General features: G+C 47.3%; 2 protein-coding genes across 3 annotated transcripts; one reads left to right on the plus strand and one right to left on the minus strand.

Annotated features, from left to right (window-relative positions):
* Window positions 1-4,301: 4,301 nt before the first annotated feature.
* Window positions 4,302-7,831, plus strand: ATF4 (activating transcription factor 4). The gene is made up of 3 exons (XM_066634379.1): window positions 4,302-4,523; window positions 6,365-6,679; window positions 6,891-7,831. Exons 2-3 carry the CDS (start codon window positions 6,463-6,465, stop codon window positions 7,739-7,741), a joined length of 1,068 nt encoding a protein of 355 aa, XP_066490476.1. The 5' UTR covers window positions 4,302-4,523; window positions 6,365-6,462; the 3' UTR covers window positions 7,742-7,831.
* A 1,518-nt stretch (window positions 7,832-9,349) lies between these two features.
* On the minus strand, window positions 9,350-16,922 carry RPS19BP1 (ribosomal protein S19 binding protein 1). Of its 2 annotated transcripts, XR_010794754.1 has the most exons (5): window positions 16,848-16,922; window positions 16,627-16,761; window positions 14,603-14,700; window positions 11,078-11,269; window positions 9,350-9,461 (listed from the first exon to the last, which is right to left on the minus strand). XR_010794754.1 is itself a non-coding variant. In XM_066634169.1 (4 exons), exons 1-4 carry the CDS (start codon window positions 16,897-16,899, stop codon window positions 11,129-11,131), a joined length of 426 nt encoding a protein of 141 aa, XP_066490266.1. In that variant the 5' UTR covers window positions 16,900-16,922; the 3' UTR covers window positions 10,329-11,128. The 2 variants fall into 2 exon arrangements, 1 of the variants encoding a protein (XP_066490266.1); XM_066634169.1 differs by lacking the exon at window positions 9,350-9,461 and having other exon boundaries at window positions 10,329-11,269.
* Window positions 16,923-20,435: the final 3,513 nt, after the last annotated feature.

Below are 20,435 nucleotides of genomic sequence, written 5' to 3' on the forward strand. Positions count from 1 at the left end.
GTGCAAATCTGCAGGCAGCCAGAGTTGTCTCTAACTTGGTTGTTTGCTTGCTCTTACAAGCAAGCATGGTCTTCAAGAGGGAGAGCGCAGAGCAAGCAAGCAAGCAGAGCCAACAGTGGCTTCTAGGGGCAGGAAATTGTCAATGGAGAGCAAGCAACTGCTTTTGTAAAGAGCAGGGGTGCTCACACTTTTTTGGCTCTAGAGCTACTTTGAAACCCAGCAAGGCCCGGAGATCTACCAGAGTTTTTTTACAATGTTCGTGCCATCATAACATATAACATTTATGTGTACATTGTATGTTGGTGTACCTTGCATAACCGCATGAGCCAATATTGCACAACACAACATAATTAACTATAAACATTTTTTGTAATTACTTGAGTTTACTTTGATGACTTGCACTGAAGTGAATCAGCCAAGGATGCATAGTCTGGACAGTAGCTGCTGACAGCCAGCCTCAAGCACACTTCCAAATGTTCATCAGTCATGATGGAATGGTACTTGGACTTAATGATCTTCAAGTAGGAAAAGGCTGACTCACATAAATAAGTGGAGCCTTTCCTGCCTCAGGTGCTCTTATATCCCTGAGGGCCCTATTGCCTTCAAGTGGCTGCAGCTGTGCAGCACACTCTGCTGGATGCCCAGGCCTTACCCTTAAAGGGGCCACTGCTGACACCACATCTACCTCCTCACCAGATCTTCCTCGATTCCAATACAAGTGGGGGGGGGGAGCAGATCTCTATACAGACCAGTGCAAAAGCAGTGGAAAGGTGTGGGGGAGGGAAGATCTCTATATAGACATCACAGCAAGACCAGTGCAAAACCCCTTGCACACAGAACCAACAGATGGAAGTTGGGGGGGGGCAGATCTCCATACATACCAGTGCAAAAACAGGGGAAAGGTAAGTCAGCCCCAGTAGAGTCAACGGGGCTCACTCCCAGGGATGCGTGGATGGGAGAGAAGCCTGCCAGCGGCTCCTCTCCGGGTCTACTCATGAGTCAGCCCCAGTAGAGTCAATGGGCTCACCCCCAGGGATGCGTGGACAGGAGCTCACTCCCAGGGATGCATCACTCCCAGGGAGCGTCACTCCCAGGACGGAGCTCACTCCCAGGGATGCGTGGACAGGAGCTCACTCCCAGGGATGCGTCACTCCCAGGGAGCGTCACTCCCAGGACGGAGCTCACTCCCAGGGATGCGTGGACAGGAGCTCACTCCCAGGGATGCGTCACTCCCAGGGAGCGTCACTCCCAGGACGGGGCTCACTCCCAGGGATGCGTGGACAGGAGCTCACTCCCAGGGATGCGTCACTCCCAGGACGGGGCTCACTCCCAGGACGGGGCTCACTCCCAGGGATGCCTGGACGGGAGAGAAGCCTGCCAACGGCTCCTCTCCAGGTCTACTCACGAGTCAGCCCCAGTAGAGTCAATGGGCTCACTCCCAGGGATGCATGGACAGGAGCTCACTCCCAGGGATGCATCACTCTCAGGGAGCTCACTCCCAGGACGGGGCTCACTCCCAGGGATGCGTGGGCAGGTGAGAAGCCTGCGATCGACTCATTTTGCCTCGCGATCAACCGGTAGATCGAGATTGAGCACCCCTGGTAAAGAGCACCCCTGGTAAAGAGCAACCACCTTCTCCTCTTGCTTGCCTGTGTTCTTTCTTTGTGTGGTACTGCAGAATCCCCAGTTAGTCACCCAGGGAGTACAGATGAGCAAGAAAGGAGAGACCCCTTCCTTGGGGGAGCAGCTGTTTCCCCCCCCCCTTGCTCATTCACCTTTTACCTCAGGCAGGACTGTGCTGATCAGGAGGCTGACTTGAAGCAGTTATTTCAATGGGTGGGCAAAAAAAGGCTTGGGGTGCCCTGCACTGTCCTGAATGCCAGCCACATGAATCCACTTTCTTCCCGCTTAAAGCAGACAGAAAGCAGATAATCTCCTTACCATACTTCTTGCACAGTTTCCATAAACTCCTTCATTTACACAGTCTGGGCATTGGCTGGGCAGATCATCTTGGAATGGAAGAAGACTCCACTCCCAGTTGTTTGTTTCAATGCAGTCTCATGGAAGCAAGTGGAAGATGGAGGTAGCAGCAGCAGCACAGGTAAGGGGGTGCTACAGGATTACTGGGCTGTATTCTCCACCCCTCACCTTGCTTATCTGGCTATTTCCTTAAACAGTCAGGTGGCATCAGCAGTGGTGGCTAAGGGCATGTGCGCAGTAAAGAGTGCAAGAGCAAAATGTGGGAGAGAAATTACCGAGGTTTGGCAGCGATGGAGAAGTGGCACCAATTCAGACAGCAGATCCACTTGGACCACCCTGATTTCAGGGAAGCACAGCTGGGAGGACAGTAGCATGATAGTTGTTTCAAGGAGTAGCTGCCACTGCTTTCCATTGCTCAGAGACATAACTTGGGCAGAGGCGACACCAAGGGGGGGGCACAAACCTGCTGAGGCCATCCAAGATGGTGGCAGCAGTGAGATAGCACCAAGGGGGCCCACAGCCCCCTTGCCTTCTTGGAAAGAAACTGTGGTGGTAGGAAGTGAAATGGCATCCACTGCCACCTCTAAGCAGCAGCTGCTTAGTGGTGGTGGCAGCAGCAGACATGATCTTGCATCCTGCTACCTGCCCCTGTGCCCTCTCCTTTGGAAGTAACAGTTGTAGCTGGAAGCAGAATCGCACCACCCCTGCTGCCACCTCTAACAGCAGCTGTTGCTTAGGGTGGCAGGGCGGCATGATCTCAATTCCTGCTGCCACCATCCCTACCCCTCAGTGCCTTCTCCTTTGGGTAGATGGAAGAGAAATTGCACAAACCCAGGTACCACCTCTCAGCAGAACTGCCACCTCCCCATGCCCTCTCCTTTGGAAGGAATGGGTGTGATGAGAAACAAAATGCCCCGCCGCCACCTCTAAGCAGAAGATGCAGTCCCCATGTCCTCTCCTTTCACACAGGCCCCTGCTGCCACCTCTAAGCAGCAACTCCCCCCTCCTGCCTGTTGGAAAGAACAGGTGTGGTGGGAAGTGAAATTGCACCGCCTTCCAAAGGAGAAGGCATGCGCAGGGTGACCAGATGTCCCTCTTTTCCCAGGACATGTCCTCCTTTTTTAGCCTTGTGTCCTGGAAAAAGAACTTAAATGCCCTCCTTTTCCCTGAACATGGCCTTCTTGGAATTAATAAATTCAGTGTAATATAGTTTTTAATGTAATATAATAAGCAATATAAAGTTTAAATTAACCACATTAAACCAATGTACGAGTGTTTTTAACTTTTATTTTGTCATGTCCCACATTTTTCTTGGATGTCATCAGGGACATGTGGTGGGTGGGGGCACAGGTGAGGCAGAGCTTCCCTGCTGGAGTCCTTCGAAAAGTGCCAACACTGTGGGAAGCATGGGGGGGGGGGGAAGGCAAGTGAGGTAGAGCCTCCCCACTGGAGTTCTGGGGAGGCAGGTGAGGCAGCGCCTCGCACTGGAATCCTTCAAAAAGTGGTTATGTGAGGCGCACAAGCACTCACAGCCCACGTGCTCTGTGTGTGGGTTGTGCGTGCTTGCACACCTCACACATGCTCTGCGCATGGGTTATGGGTGCCTCACATGGTGGCAGCGCTTTTCGAAGGACTTCAGTGCGGAGGCTCTGCCTCACCTGCCTCCCCACCCACCACCTGCCCCTGGTTGTCCCACAGTTTGGGGTGCCTTGTCCTCTTTTGAGGTAATGACAACTGGGCATGGGGTAGAATAGAAAGATGACAACTGTTGCCTCTAAGCAGCCCCTAAGCGGGCTGCTGAGCTGTGAGGGAAGTGTAAAGAACAGCTTCCCCCTCCCGCCACCGCCTCCCAAATCCATCTTTCTGCCAGTAGCCAATAACAGCTCAACGTGCACGTGAATACGGCACTGTCAGCCAATCAGATTCGCTCATGCCCACGTGCTCTCTCCAGCCTGGGAATCCACCTGCGCAGCCAGCCGTCTTCAGACCAGGCTACAGTAGCCAATAGCAAACCATCCGTCCGTTTTCGCGTCACGTGGTCTACCCTGAATTGAGGCGCCGGGGACTGGTATTTGGGTCTCATCGCGCAGTATAGTCCCAGTAATCTCTCCGCCGTCTGAGGAGTGTGGCCGAACGGTTCCAAATTCGAAGCGCGGCGAATGGCTTCTTGAGCCCTCTTAGAGCTTTAGAGGCGGTGTGTGGGGAAAACGCAGTCCTTGGGCCGCATTCGTTTGACTTCGGGCGACGGTTGGCGGAGGGATCCCAAGTTTTGTGAGACATCGTCTGCCGGATCTCGTTCGCTACATAAACTGCGGACACCGACGCCTCCGTCTCGTTGTCTGGGGAAAGGAGAACGCCTGACGTGGCAGCGGTGCAGGTTCCTGCACGGGGTGCGGCTTTGAGCGACCGACGCGCGCTTTCAGGTCCCGCAGCCGCCGCCATGGCTGGGTAGTGGCGGCAGTGAGAGCGGCGGCACCGGCCATTGCAGAGGCGCAGCATCAGCGACCGCGGCCTCGGCACCTCCAGGCGTCTGCAGCCATGGCGTGAGTATGGGGGGGGGAGAAGAGACTGGCCCACTCAGCTAGCCAGGGGGTAACAGGAGAGGCACTAGTGGCGTAGCTGGAGGGGGGAGCACTCCGGCTGGCGTACGGCTCCGTTTTGCTCCCCCCGCCGGGATAGGCTCCGAAGGGAGGGGCCGCTTGCCCGCCTCGCTGAGGTTACCGTCCCCCCTCTAGCTACGCCACCGAGCATCCTATGGATGAAGAACCTTGGGGGGAGGGAGTGGCTGCGCATGGAGGAGTCTCATCAACCCATGCCTGCCCAGCCCACAGGTGTATGTTGCGTCTAGGCAACGTTGGGGCAGAAAAGAGTCGGGGGAGGCAACGCCAAAGGGATGAGTGGAGCTGGATCATGCTCCCAGCAGCGGGACACCTGGGGGGATGGAGGGAAAGGAAGAGGCAGACATCAGGGAGTAAGTGGGTGGGTGGGTGATGCAATAGAAGCACTTAAAAAAAGGCCCCCTGCTTGCTTAATATGGCTGGCTTAATGAATCTCTAAGGCTAATCGGTGGGTAGACGGTTTCCTTTTATGTCTCAATGCAAACCCCCTGAGATCCAAGTCATCTGTACACTTGCATTCCCTCCTGGGCAGGGTGACCGGACATCCTCTTTTTCCCCAGGGCATGTCCTCTTTTTTTTTAGCCTGGAAAAGGACTTAAAACGCCCTCCTTTTCCCTCTAAGCAGGCGGCATGTGGTCTTCTTGGAATTAAAAATTATACACAATGTAACTTAATAATACTTATTATTAAATTAAAAGCTATATTGCATAGAATTTATTAGTTATACATAATGTGTTTAGATTAACCACATAAAATCAATATATTGAGTGTTTTCAGCTTTTATTTTGCCACATCGTACGTTTTTCTAGGGTGCCCTACATTTGGGGTGCCTCATCATCTTTTTGTGGTTATGATCTTTGGTCACCCCGCTTCTGGGTGCAGGTAACTTTGCCTGGTAGCAAAAGGGAAATTTGCTATTTTTGTTTTCCCCAAACAAAAACCAGGTACTTCCCTGGTACCAGCTTAACAGGCAGGAATCTTAATAGACAAAATTTTCCCTAATGTGTAATTAGGGACAGGAAAGGCTCACCAGATAGATTTTTTGCCTGTTAGTGTAGCTGTTGCACATGGGAACTTAGGAAAGAAAGTGACAATCCTATTGCTTCAGATGTGGCTATGTGTGTTTTAACTGGATTGGTTTAACTGATTAGGAAAAGGGCTGTGGGATTTTTGAGACATTCCAGTTCATCCTTTTATAGGTTTTCTGTATAGCTATTTGTGGAAAGAGTTCATGTTCCTTTCCTGTGGTCAAGAAAGGAAAACTATTTGACAACTCTAATCAAGGTTGACAGTAGTGAAGAAAATAACCAGGATGTCATGACTGGGTTAGCTAACCTTGAGAGAAACGTGGCAGGATACAAAATGGCTGCTTACTTATAGGGTGGGGACATGAACAGCAGGCAGATCATGAAATGGCTGCAGCAGCTGCTGCCTAGTGAATGCATGAATCAGGCCAGACAAGATGGTGGGTGGAGCTGTAGTGTTGCTGTGACCATATATGGTTGTGAGGAAGTAGAGTGGGCTGCTTCACAAATTGAGAACTTCAGAGAGATCCTAGTTGGCGCTATTGTACACAGGCTGCCTGGTATTCACAAGAATTTTCTTGAAGAGAATTGAGTGATGAGAGCTCAAAAAAGCAAAAGCTGTGATCATGGGAGGCATTGCTACAATATCAAGTACAGCTTTTCTTTCACAGTAGAGACAGCTCAGATTTGATTTCAGTAGTTACCTTTTTAATGGCAAATCATTTTGTTTCTGTCTTTCAGGTTTTTTAAGGCACCACACAGCAGCTTTGCTGTAATCGACAAAGACACCATCTACTTGTCTACACTTCCTGACGACAAAGTACTAAAACTTGGCCAAAATGAGCTTCTCAAACACAAAGATGTTGTTGGGGGACTTTCTGTCCCCCTTCAACCCGCAGTGTTTGGTGGCTGAAGAAAGTTTGGGACTCTTAGATGACTACCTGGAGGTGGCCAAGAACCCCAGTTCGCATGGGTTCTCCAGCGATAAGGCTAAAGTGGGCTCCTCCAATTGGCTGGCTGGGGATAGTCTGAACAATACCACAGACAACAGCCAGGGTAAGATACCACTGTAGCTGCAGATTATGAACATTCTGGAAATGATGGTTTTTGGATTCCAGTTGCATGAAATAAATGCATAGTGTATGTAATAATTAAAAAGAGGAGTATTTGTATAATCCTATAGGAGGAGGGATATCTACAGGAGAGAAAATATTTTCCTTGAACAATGGTCAGTTTTCTAAGTGAGATGATTTTTTCTTCTTTGCAGAGGATGCCTTCTCTGGCATGGATTGGATGGTGGAGAAGATGGATCTGAAGGAGTTTGACTTTGATTCGCTGCTTGGTATGGATGACCTGGAAGCCACCGTCTCCCCAGATGAGCTCATGGCCACGTTGGAAAACACGTGTGATCTGTTTGACCCTCCCATTGAAGACATTCCCAGCAAAGAAATGCCACCAACACCAGAATCAATTATCAGTCCCCTGAAGTCTCCCCCTGGGGCAGTTCAGGCAGCCCCACTGACCCATTTGTTGCCATTTTCCCTCTCTCCAGGGTCACTGATTTCAACTGCAGACCATTCTTTCAGCTTAGAACTAGGCAGTGAAGTAGATGTTCTTGAAGGAGATAGAAAAACAGAAACCCATATCTTAGTGGTAGTGATTCCCAAGTGTGAGATAGAGGATGAAGTGCATTCTGACAATGACAGTGGAATATGTATGAGCCCAGACTCTTACTTGGGGTCACCACAGCAAAGTCCCTCCACTTCTATTAGTTCCTTCAGCGATGGCCAGACAACCACAGTCCTGTGTGAAGGCTCTGGCCGGCACAAGCCTTATGATCACCCTGCAGAGAAGGTAGTTTTGGCAAAGGTAAAAGGAGAAAAAAGAGTAGACAAAAAACTGAAGAAGATGGAACAAAATAAAACAGCAGCAACACGCTATCGGCAGAAGAAAAGGGCAGAGCAAGAGGCTTTATCAGGAGAGTGCAGAGAACTAGAACAGAAGAATGAAGCCCTGAGAGAGAAAGCAGATTCCCTGAGTAAAGAAATTCAGTATTTGAAAGATCTGATGGAAGAAGTTCGTAATGCCAAGGGTAAAAAAGTTAAGAACCCAGACTAGGGTAGTCAAGAGTAGCTGTTACATGCATGTATATAAGAGCCGAGTGCAAACAGCTGTGTATTACTGCTTAATAAATTATTTTCTAGTATATATTTTGCCTAGACTGAAGTTTGTTTTGAAGCATGCTTACAGTAGAATTAAGTTTTGAATGAGCATCTTGTTGGCTTCCCATTCTCAAACTACTGGGAATTACAAGCCTCTGGAGAGACATTTACATTTTCTAATGCTTCCATAACAGGCCATAAATGTAAGCATTCTGAAAACTGAAGGGGAGAGGCTAAGAGGAATTGGGTTGGTATTACAGCACAGGTCGGTGGCTGCTGTGAGTTGTGTTCTTGCCATGTTCAACATAAAACTGCACTGTAGTGACCCAACTTTGTTTTGTTAGGTCAGTGCAATGCTGGTTTAATGAACTCATTCCCTTGATAAAGACTTGTATATTGAATGCTGATCCTAGTGGAGACAGTTTTTAATCCATGTGTTGACAAACTCCTATCATTCTCCCTCATGCTGTGTGACTGCATGCTACTTGTCTGCAATGGTTGGGAAAACTAGGCTGAATGAGAAGGAAGTACAGCAGTCCCTAATACCGCATGCTTCACTTCAAACAACTGCAAGAAAAGGAACCAGACTAGAGGAAGCTGATTCTGACTCCAGTTCTCCTATCCTATGCTTCAAAGGAGGAAGGGGGAATGATGCTTCTCTGCCCTTCTGCTCATACAAGTAACTAATCACAAATTGTCTTAATGAAAACATGGTATTCTCTCAAAATGCAGAATATTCTTCAGTTTTCCTGTGAAGTTTCTGCTGAATTGCCTAATGAATACTGCTTTACTGGGAGTTGCTGCAAAAGCCTTTAATTAAGCATAAGAATTCCCCCTTAAGTGGGAATTTTATTGCATTGTGGGTTAGTCAGTGTTCACAGTTGCAGGCTCCAGGGCTTTATGATACACTGTCTCACTATAATAGCCCTACTTAATTTGAAAGAGCCTTCATTTCTACATTTTTGCCCAGCAGAACTTGCAGGTAGAGATTACAAGTCTAAGCTAACTAGTTAACTAAACATCCTGCAGGTTTGCTGTTTAACAAACAGTGTTATGTATCCTACCATAACTAATGTGAGACTAGTTCACTCATGTTCCACAAATGTTTGCTTAGTAAGACAAAAGCAGTTTCTCTGTAAGGTATGCAACACACATCAGAATGCTTTCACTGGATATGGCTTTGAGATACACAATGGTCTGCATATTAAGGACCCTTTGCCAAAGTTTAAATTTGTCAGCTGCTTTGTCAGCTGCAAGGGTAGTTGAAAGGAATGTCCAGAAATATTACCAGCCACTGGAAGTAATGTTAACAGCTTGTCCCATAAAGTGGAGCTTTACCTACTGATTTTGCTTTTTTGTGCACTGTACCTTTCATTTGTATAGGAGCTCACTTACTGCTTACTATGAGACATCTGATTAACTTGAGAAAAATTATTTTGACATGGAGAAGTGACAACTGATACCCTGTGCTTTTGAACAGACTTCCAAAAGAGCTGAATGTTTTTGGCTGAATTATTTAATACATCTTCGAACAATTTAGCAAAAAAGACTCTTACACCAAAAAGAGGAGGGAACTTGGTTTAGTCACAGAAGTTTGAGAAGCTACTGTTCTTGGTAGCAGAAAACAGGCTGACGTTTTTAGTTGGGCGATACACTTCAAACAGAAGGAGCTGTGTCTGTCACAAAACAAAATGCCACACTACATTCAAGAACACAATTATGCTAGATGAAAGCTGTCTCCATACCAATCTTTGCCATTGTAAAAGGTAATACAATTTTTCACATGACCATCCTCTGATGGAGACAGAATATATTCAGCTATCAGCAAGTAAATGGAGGAAAAGAGATGAACTCTTTGTTTGGATGGTCCCTGAAGTAAACAAAGCATGTACAAGGGGGCCCCTGTTTTTGCAGTTTCAGTTAACTACAGCTCCCCTTGCCTCTGGAGGGTCTTTTGAGCCCAGCAGAGGTCATGTATCAGCCTGCAAAGGTGGAAAAGTCACTGCCAGTTTTGGAAAAACTGGGTGCTGTTTTTATACCTTTGGAAGTCATGAGGGCTGGGGAAAGATCATGTATTTTCCTCCACCTGATTGGAAGTGATTTTTTTTTTGCCTCTGACAGTCATTCTGAGCCCAGCAGAGGCTGTGGGCAGATGTGTGGGCTCAGAAGACACTGGAGGTTAGGGGAGCAGAGCTCCCCTAGCCTCTAGAGCAGTGGTTTTCAAACTCCAGGAGAGTTTGAGCCACTGTACTTGCAGGGGCAGGGGGGGGAGGCTCAGGGAGGGGCTGCAGGGGCTTGGGAGCACTTACCCAAGCCTCCTGCAGCCTCCCCAGGGTACAGGGAGCCCGGTGCAAACCTTTGTTAGAGCTCCCTGCAGCTTTGCATGTAAAAGCGGAGCGATCGCGCCCCGCCTCTGCTAAAGCGGAAGTGGAGCTTGATCGCTCCACTTTCACTGCTGCGGGGAGTCCTAACAAAGACTCGCACCGGACTCCCCGCACCCTGGGGAGGCTGCAGGAGGCTTGGGTAAGTGCTCCCAAGCCCATGCAGACCCCTGAGCAGCGCGATCCTGGAGATTGCGCTGCTGCTTCCAGGCTGCCCCACCCCTTAAGGCAGAGGCCAGGGCCCACAGGCTGGAGCGTTGCGAAAAGCCCTGCTCTAGAGGGTGGGGGGGGGGTGGAGATGTATCCATAGTGGGTTCCAGAACAGAACCCCCTGCAGACATGGGGGTATGCCTGTATTGGTGGTTTGACACTATTGCAAAGGACTGAAAATAGTCAAAAGTACACAGTTCTATTGCAGTACGTTTCTAAAACTGCATAAATACACAAGCTAATCTGCCCCCCCCCAACACTTGAATAACTCCCAGCATGATTCAGTCCAAGTAGGCCAAGAGCTTCTGCTTTACTTCTATAATGGGATAGGGTATATGGTGCTTTTTAAACGGGATCAACCTCCAACTTAAGAACAATTCCAGAAATAGTCAAATGAGAGACCTTTTCAATTTACTAATAAAACAAGTTCTGCTGGATTGAGTGTTTCTGCTTAAGGTTCTATTGTAGTCACCACAGACCTATAATTATTGAGGGGAGTGACTTCATCCTATTTGTGCCGGAAATCCTCTCATGGAGCAGAAATATCTCAGCGACAGCCTTAATTCCAAAGCAGACGATCAGTGGGCATCATGCTTTCTTGGCAACAAGGAGATCTGGATTCTGTCCTCAAAACAGAGTACAACATCTCCACACGAAAGGTCTAAACTGATTACATATAAACATGACTCCTAACCACTTACTTAATAGAAGCAGTCTTTGATGTTTTGCTAACTGAGAGACAGTTTCTTTGGTCAGACTGCTCCAGCTCCCCCAAAGTATTCTTTCTCAAATCTCTGGAAGTCTTCCTCAGTGAAGACAGTGCCTTTAGGCTTCTTCTCTGCCTCCTCCTCAGGGCGGTCTTGTGATTTTCTGCCTCTATTTTGGGCCAGAACCTTCAGACACAACACAGAAGGAAATGAAGACTTGCATCCTTTACTGCTACAGTGTAAATAGATATGGCATCATATCTTAATCTTACTTGTCTCAGCTGCAAACAATACTTGAGCACAGAATACTGTCTGAAATACGCAGTCCCCATCAGACTAAGGCAAGAGAAAATTAATAAACTCAGTCCAAGAGGGTTATACCTTGCTTTGCTTCTTAGACAAAAATTCAAAGTCTGATTCTCAAAAGGGCTTTGTGAATATACAGTGGGCCTGCCTTATCTGTGGAATCAGCACCCACTGATTTAAGTATTCATGGATGCTGAGCCTGTTGCTGGATGGCCACAGAGGACTTCTAGAACACAACTGGAAGTCACTTCAAATTTGCATTGACGACTTTGTTTTTGTTTGTTAAGTGGCAACCTTAAACAGTTGGATGCTGAAACATCAATTTCTTGTCTGGCAAGATTTTTTTCAGTTGGTTTCCTGTTCTCACTGGCAAGGATGCATTACAATCCTATAATAGAATCAATCACATCTCATTTTGGAGCCAAGGGACTGTGGAAAGATGGGAAACAAATGTATAGCAATTTTAAAAACTTACATCAGATTTACATTCCAACTGAAACAATCTTTAGCAATTTGGGAAGAGTCTATTTAGATGGTATATTATTTCCAAATACACAGAAAATTTACAGCCCAATCCTATGGGCCATTTATGACAGCAGATCTTTTAATCCACAATAAGTGATCCACCAAAGGCGCAAACACTGCAGCTGCTGTTGTGTCAGGCCACTATTCTGCACAAAGGAAATGTTGCACTGCCATTGCATGCGAAGGAGTTGCAAGCAGAAACAGCCAGAAGTTCTTTGTGCAAGCCAGAAACACCTGGAGGCTCCTCCAGTCAAGGTGAGATGGCAGATGGGGCAGTTCAGGAGAGGATCAGGGTGGGGATTGGGCTGGATCAGAGGCATGTTGAGGGTGGGCTGGGAGAAGATCTCAGTGGCAATGACAATATCCTATGCCCCCAGTGCAGGTCTGACACACACTCTTGAACCTACTTGGATTTATGCCAGCAGAAGAACCGGTGCAGATCCAAGTAGGCCCACTGGGGACCAGATAGTGGCAGAGATATCAAATAACTGCCTGATCCCCAGTTAGCCCATAACATACAGTAGAGGCTGAATCAGTGCTGCTGCACACTTTAGACTGGTCCTAGATAGGACTGGGCCATTAAATACTTTGATCTGAATATGCTGTCTGATAGTAGTGGGTCTGAAATACCTTGATAAAAGTCATATGGGGAAAGCTATTAGGATTAACTTTGCAAACGTAAGTCTCAACACACTGGAGGCATGCTCGGTTTACTCCCACCACCTGAACAGTAGTTTTAAATTTTACTCTTGCAGCTACTATTGTAGAACTTTGCCCATTTTTCCAACACTGCATATATACCTCTTAAGAACATAAGAACAGCCCCACTGGATCAGGCCACAGGCCCATCTAGTCCAGCTTCCTGTATCTCACAGTGGCCCACCAAATGTCCCAGGGAGCACAACAGATAACAAGAGACCTCATCCTGGTGCCCTCCCTTGCATCTGGCATTCTGACATAACCCATTTCTAAAATCAGGAGGTTGCGCATACACATCATGGCTTGTACCCCATAATGGATTTTTCCTCCAGAAACTTGTCCAATCCCCTTTTAAAGGCGTCTAGGCTAGATGCCAGCACCACATCCTGTGGCAAGGAGTTCCACAGACCGACCACACGCTGAGTAAAGAAATATTTTCTTTTGTCTGTCCTAACCCACCCAACACTCAATTTTAGTGGATGTCCCCTGGTTCTGGTATTATGTGAGAGTGTAAAGAGCATCTCCCTATCCACTCTGTCCATCCCCTGCATAATTTTGTATGTCTCAATCATGTTCCCCCTCAGGCGTCTCTTTTCTAGGCTGAAGAGGCCCAAACGCCGTAGCCTTTCCTCATAAGGAAGGTGCCCCAGCCCCGTAATCATCTTAGTTGCTCTCTTTTGCACCTTTTCCATTTCCACTATGTCTTTTTTGAGATGTGGCGACCAGAACTGGACACAATACTCTAGGTGTGGCCTTACCATAGATTTGTACAACGGCATTATAATACTAGCCGTTTTGTTCTCAATACCATTCCTAATGATCCCAAGCATAGAATTGGCCTTCTTCACTGCTGCCGCATATTGGGTTGACACTTTCATCAACCTGTCCACCACCCCCCCAAGATCTCTCTCCTGATCTGTCACAGGCAGCTCAGAACCTATCAGCCTATATCTAAAGTTTTGATTTTTTGCCCCAATGTGCATGACTACACTTACTGACATTGAAGCGCATTTGCCATTTTGCTGCCCATTCTGCCAGTCTGGAGAGATCCTTCTGGAGCTCCTCACAATCACTTCTGCTCTTCACCACTTGGAAAAGTTTGGTGTTGTCTGCAAACTTAGCCACTTCACTGCTCAACCCTGTCTCCAGGTCATTTATGAAGAGGTTGAAAAGCACCGGTCCCAGGACAGATCCTTGGGGCACACCGCTTTTCACCTCTCTCCATTGTGAAAATTGCCCATTGACACCCACTCTCTGCTTCCTGGCCTCCAACCAGTTCTCAATCCATGAGAGGACCTGTCCTCTAATTCCCTGACTGTGGAGTTTTTTCAGTAGCCTTTGGTGAGGGACCGTGTCGAACGCCTTCTGAAAGTCCAGATATATAATGTCCATGGGTTCTCCCACATCCACATGCCTGTTGACCTTTTCAAAGAATTCTATAAGGTTCGTGAGGCAAGACTTACCCTTACAGAAGCCATGCTGACTCTCCCTCAGCAAGGCCTGTTCATCTATGTGTTTTGAGATCCTATCTTTGATGAGGCATTTCACCATCTTACACGGTATGGATGTTAGGCTGACCGGCCTATAGTTTCCCGGGTCCCCCCTCTTTCCCTTTTTAAAAACAGGCGTGACGTTTGCTATCCTCCAATCTTCTGGCACCGTGGCCGTTTTGAGGGACAAGTTGCATACCTTAGTCAAGAGATGTGCAACTTCATTCTTCAATTCCTTAATAACTCTTGGGTGGATACCATCAGGGCCCGGTGACTTATTGATCTTTAATTTATCAAATTATTATTTGATAAATAATTCTTGTTTGACTCTTATTCTTGTTTGACTCAAGTAAGATGAAGAAGGACTTCAAAGTGGGGACGACAGTGGTTGCTGGATGGGTGTGACAAGTGCAAGGCAGGAAAACCAAACTGAGAAATACCACCAATATAAAAATCCTCTCTCTTAAGCCGAGAAAGATTTACTTGGTCATAGTCTCACCTTTTGAGTGATGGTGTGGTCTGCAGTGAACTGACTACTCATCATGTACTTCAGATTTTCTCGAAAGTGGTCAACAGCCTGATGTTTCCTATATTCCTCTGGGAAAAATGTGAATATGGTTGTAAGCATGCTTGTATGTGGAATAAGGACACAATAAGGTTGGCACAGGGATGTTCTGCCCAAATAGAACATTATTGCAAAACCCAACTACTGCATTTGTTACTGCATAAAACAGGTGTATGGGTACTTCTAGCCTATGGAAAGTCTGTTAATTCTTTATACAGAATGGAAAATAATTAACATAGGTTCTGTTTCTCTCTTCTGGCAAATAATGGGTAATTACAAAACATTCAACAGGTTAAACTCTTTATTATAAGAAGCAGATCAGCCTAAGGAGACAGGGAAGTGATGGTAATGAAAAGCTATATAACATTGTAACTACTGCTATGTTTGTAAAAATGTATCTTGGGTCCTAGCCACAATGTAACAGGCAGATACAAAACATGGACAAATGCAACTCTGAACGTCCATGTACACCTCTCATCGGTAGCCCATTTGTGACTGGCCACATGAAGCATATAAAATACAAATGGTACAGGCAGTGAGCGTTTGTGGTATGCCTGGCCAGGAGCAGGATTGCTTGTGGCCCTGCCCATGCACTGCACCACAACTAAGCTGCACAACCCCTACCAAAGGTACAGGTGACAGCATGTGGAAAGTGGTTTGCACTAAGGCAAAACTATTCTACACTGTGAATCTGATTTCGGCTACAAGGAAAAAAAAAAAAGCAGATGACCACCACTCATTGGTATAGCTCATCATGGGAAACACTGAAGCAAGCTATTCCCAGGGGATTTTGTTCCTGATGCTTTGTTAACTTAGAAAAAAGTATCAACTGAGCAAACATCTAAGGACAGGTCTCATTCAGAAAAGAAATTATTCTTGCTGTGCCCGACTTCTCATCATTTATTGTCCGTCATCCCATAGAGCAGTGTTTCTCAAATTGTGTGTTGGGACCGACTAGGTGGGTCATGAGCTAATTTCAGGTGGGTCCCCATTCATTTCAATATTTTATTTTTAATATATTAGACTTGATGCTACCATGTTATGCAACTGCATTTGGGGAAATGTTACAGACCTGTACTTTTAACAAGCTACTATGTATATGCTTTTAACAATGACAGTCAATGGGGCTTACTGCCAAGTAGGTGCGGATAGGATTGCAGCCTTTGGGATGTTTAGGGAAATGTTTTTTTAAACAGATCAGCAACTGCTTGGGAGGGTTAGGAGGGTTCTTTATTTTAAATACACATTTGAGCTTATAGCTAATTCAAACTTTTTGCTCACTCACTCAGATTTTGTCATGTGTGGGAGGTTGTTAAAAATTTTCCTGCTTGTCAATGCCACTTCTAGACATGACATCATTTCCAGGTTAATGACATCACTTCTGGTGGGTCATTCTAAAAAGTGGGTCCCAGTGCTAAAAAGTTTGAGAACCCACAAATAGAGGGATACAATGTTTCATGCTTAGGTATGAGCTACTCCCTAGAGTAGTGTTTCTCAAGGTTTGTCCTCTGCTGTACCACACTTCAAATGGCCCACTATTCAAAGTACCACTGGAAGTAACTGGCGATGGCAACATCACCAGTTACTTTTGAGTTGGGAGGCCAGCTGTGACACAACAATTTTTCAGGTGCAGAATGCTTTGGAGCTCTGGCCCCTGAGCTGAGCCCTGCCGCTGTTTGTTGTGTGGTGTTCATGGTCTCGCTGCCGGGTGGCAGGTGTCCTGGTAGCGCACCCAAGTACCACTGGGGGCACACCCAAGTACCACTGGGGGCTCACAGATTGAGAAACACTGCCCTGGAGACACAAGCGACCCTGGCTGCTAGCAAGCAAGCCTGCCTGCCTGGGGGTCTCAGCCCAGACCCAGAACCCGGCCAGGCCAGGGAGGCTTCCCTGACAGACAGCAAGGAAGAAAGGGCTCCTCGGCCCCGCTCTGCGGCTCCCCGCCCAGAGCCTCTCACCCAGCGCAGACTTGGCGCCTCTGCCTCTGCCCCTGACCGCGACCTTCTCCCTCTGGCGCCCGGGCACCTCCTTCTTCTTCCTCCTCTTCAGCCGCCGCTTGTCGGGCGGCGCAGCAGCCGCGGCTCTTCTGGGCGCTGGAAGGAGAAACACTCGCTGAGCAAGGAGAGCCCCTGCCCAGCCCTCGCCTGCCCGCCCCCCCAGCCCCGTCCGCTCCCAGCACCTGCCGGCGCCTCCAGCAGCTCCAGACCCTTCCTCAGCAGAGAGGCGGACATCTCCCACGTGGACGACACAACTTCCGGGTTCGTCTCTATGTTCTTGCCTAGGACGGGCCTTTCCACACCGGTCCCGCCCCTTTTTCCGGTTTCCTCACCATAGAGAGAGGGAAGGACCGCTCTAGGAAGGACATAGAGAGAGGCAAGGGCTAGAGCGACACACGCCAGACCTCCCAGTGGAGCAGAGGCACCCACTGGCCAGGAGTGTGTGCTCCTTAAGACCCCCTTAAAAGCCACTTGGAATAATAAGACCTTAGTCAGAAAGAAGATAAGAGGTGCCCCTTATTATTATTATTATTATTATTATTATATTAAATAATTTAATGTATTTAAATTATTTATCTATTTAATTATATGAACTAATAATTTAATTTTTTATTTATTTGTTTATTTAATTATACTGACTAATAATTTATTTATTTGTTATTTATTTAATTAATTATATTAACGGATAATTTGATTTACTTAAATTATTTATTTATTTAGTTATATGGACTAATAATTTGATTTACTTAAATTATTTTTTTATTTAATTATGGACTAATAATTTAATCTAAATTATTTTAAATTTAAGAGATGCTGCCAAGAACAAAAAATTACTTTTCAAACCCTGAAGTCATCAATTAAACATCGTCGTAAGACGTACAATATTTACAAACCAAAATGCGTGCAGTCGAATTCAGACAACTCTCCCGTGCTGTAGTTTAAAAAAAAAAAAAGGCCATCGTTTCCGAAATGTTTGCAGGGATCATTGCATGAGCTCTGTGGTACACATCAAGGAGGGTGGGCGTGGAGAAAGTCACAAAGGAAGAATCCTCTGTATTGGTTAAATGGAGCATCATGTAACAAGAGAAATCACAAGATTTTGGTAATTAAGGAATTGTGTTTTAATCAGTATGCATTCCTGAAGAAAGCCTTGAATCAGCCGTAGTGACTGAGGACCTACTCCTGTCTAACTTTCCAGCACTGATGCGACCACAATGCAGCCCTGAGGTAATGGAAAAAAGGTTCCTTTACTTTGGGGAGGCCTCTGTGACTGCCCCTCAAACACAGGATGCAGCACATGCCCCATTGGCATGGCTGCATCAGCACTGGAAAGTTGGATGGGACTGGGTCCCTACTTTGTGTTACCTTCTGGATTATACCCTATTTTGCCTGTCCTAAAACCTGGTTTTTATACAATGTGTTATCTAGAATGATGCTTCATGGCTTCCCTGTGACTGGCATTGATAAATAGGTCCTCCGATAGAAAACCAGGTGCAGTATTCAGTAGCCACAAATTCCCAACATGATCTAAATAACATGCACACATGACTTGCTTGGTGTTTAGCCCTGCAAAGGTTCTGCTTAGCATGTTCAGCTGTACCTTCGGCATGGCCCAGCTTCTTAACAGGCGGACCCAAGCAGACCACTTCTTCTTATCGGGCATCAAGATTTCTAATAGAACCACATCCTGATCATGTTTACTTGCAAATATGTTCCATTGATTTTGATGGAAATTATTCCAAATATGTATGCCTAAGGCCCAATCCTATCCTTGAGACGACCTGGTGTGTCTCCACATTCGGTGCTCTACCTGCTGATGGACATGCCTCGAGGTTTTGCCTTGAGGTTGACTCCTTTTCCATAACTGGATATAGCCACAAGGCATTGTGAGTTTTCCTTCTCTTAGATGAACTGCCTTCCCAGGCTAACGAGTCCCACCTACCAGGTGGCTGTTTAGTCACCACTTATGACAAATACAGTCAAGCTGAATAGTGACAGCATAGAATACAGATTACATTTGACAGCCAATCACAGCACACCAATCCCAGTATATAAGACCCTGCTAAAGATACAGCAGCTTGGATGATAAGACACGTGCTACAGGGCTATACCTCCCTGGGCTCTCAAAGGGGAACCATGGTGAAAAGGCACTTTGCACAAACAACCTCTTGTCCCTCACAACATGTAGGAATTCTTATTGCAGGCATTCTTGCCCAGGAGGACTCCAGACACAAATATCCAACTGGAACTCCCGCCTCACCACCCAACAGAGAAACCAAGCACAATGCACCCCACACAGGCGAACAAAGGTGGGGAGGGAATTCTATACTCCAGTGGTATTCAAACTGGGGCATCACGACGTTCCAGCCTGAGGGTCCTGGTCCCTTTCCCCTTAAGGGGTGGGGGCAGCCAGGAGGCAGCGCCGCTCAGGGGGGCTGCAGGGACTTGGTACACTTGCTCCACTCTCACTTTCCCTGACCTGGAGAGCCCTGCAGGTGCTCGTGCCCGGCTCCCCGCAGCCAGGGACGGCTGCTGCAGGGACTGGAGGGTGCACCCCAGTCCCTGCAGCCCGGTCAAAAGGGGAAGTGGGGCAATTGTGCACCGCTTCACCTTCCCTGACCTGGGGAGCCCTGCCGAAGGTCACACAGGGCTCCCCGCACCCCCGGGGGGCTGCAGGGGTCTTGGGCAAGTTCCCAACAGGGAACCATTCGTGGCACGTACATGCTGGTGGCACCACCCTCCCTCATTCAAGTTACAATCAGGCCACTTTTCTTGGACAACAATAGCTGACGGTCCCTCATTCTTGGTTCTATTCCGTTCCTCCTCCTATTCTGATTTCAGCCTACTTGGCATGCTCCGCAGTGTAGCATTTGCAATAAATGGATGACTTTGGAAGCCCTTGTCCTTGGAATGCAAACACTGCCACTATTAGGAGAGCTTCTCATTACATTTTCTGTTCTCAAGGAACCAAATTGATCTTTGCCTTGCCAGTGCCAGACAGCATCATTTGTGCCAGTTCTTTTAAGAGTTTATTGACCACAAGTTTGAATTAATTTTGTTGGTTTATGATTCCCTTAAATGCAAGCAAAGGTGTATTTTATACTGGGTGGTATGCTTTTCAGCTGTCATGTTATTTTATGTGAATGAGCAGTTGAAACACCACTGCTCAAATTAGATTCAATACTTGGAGCTCCTAGAAGGAATTTGCTCTACCTTTTTCCCCACGTAAAAGACTTCCTCTTGCTTTTGGCAAAAATTGTGCAAGGTTCCATTTTATTCTCTTACAACCCAATCCTGTGCCAGCTGGGCGCTGGCACAACGTGCATTGAGTGGCGGAGGCTGGTTTACAGCAGTCACAAAGCAGCATCTGCCAGTTTGCGCTGCCAGACCGCTAGTGGAGAGGCTGGAGTGGCCTCCTGTGTGCTGGTGGATGACTGAAGACCTGCCAGGCAAGGGGTGGAACGGGGCAGGGGAAGGCAGAACAGGGGAGGGGTGGGTGGGGCAGGGTGGTGATGGCTGCAGGGAGGAGGGCAGATCAGGCCCAGGAGGGGAGTGGGTTTGGTGGTGGCAGCACATACTGAATCCTGACCCCCTTCCTGGGTCTGATTCATCTTTCCAGATTAACACGGACTTGCACCAGCTATAGAGCTGGCACAGCCCATAGGGGCTTACCCCAGGATAAGGGAACAAATGTTCCCTTACCCCAAGGAGGATTCTCAAGGCTGAAACTCTCCTGTGGGATGCAGTGGAGCCCATGCGCTGTAATACAG

This window comes from Tiliqua scincoides, chromosome 7 (genome assembly GCF_035046505.1).
Source record: "Tiliqua scincoides isolate rTilSci1 chromosome 7, rTilSci1.hap2, whole genome shotgun sequence".
In the NCBI taxonomy this organism is placed as follows: Eukaryota; Metazoa; Chordata; class Lepidosauria; order Squamata; family Scincidae; genus Tiliqua; species Tiliqua scincoides.

What these genes read in the sequence shown, in the direction of transcription:
- ATF4 (XM_066634379.1), top strand. Translation starts at nt 6,463, where the DNA reads ATGAGCTTCTCAAACACAAAGATGTTGTTGGGGGACTTTCTGTCCCCC. An exon ending in TACCACAGACAACAGCCAGG is followed by an intron (nt 6,680 to 6,890) that starts GTAAGATACCAC and finishes TCTTCTTTGCAG; the next exon opens with AGGATGCCTTCTCTGGCATG.
- RPS19BP1 (XM_066634169.1), bottom strand. Translation starts at nt 16,899, where the DNA reads ATGTCCGCCTCTCTGCTGAGGAAGGGTCTGGAGCTGCTGGAGGCGCCG. An exon ending in GCTGCTGGAGGCGCCGGCAG is followed by an intron (nt 16,762 to 16,847) that starts GTGCTGGGAGCG and finishes TTCTCCTTCCAG; the next exon opens with CGCCCAGAAGAGCCGCGGCT. An exon ending in AGGCGCCAAGTCTGCGCTGG is followed by an intron (nt 14,701 to 16,626) that starts GTGAGAGGCTCT and finishes CATTTTTCCCAG; the next exon opens with AGGAATATAGGAAACATCAG.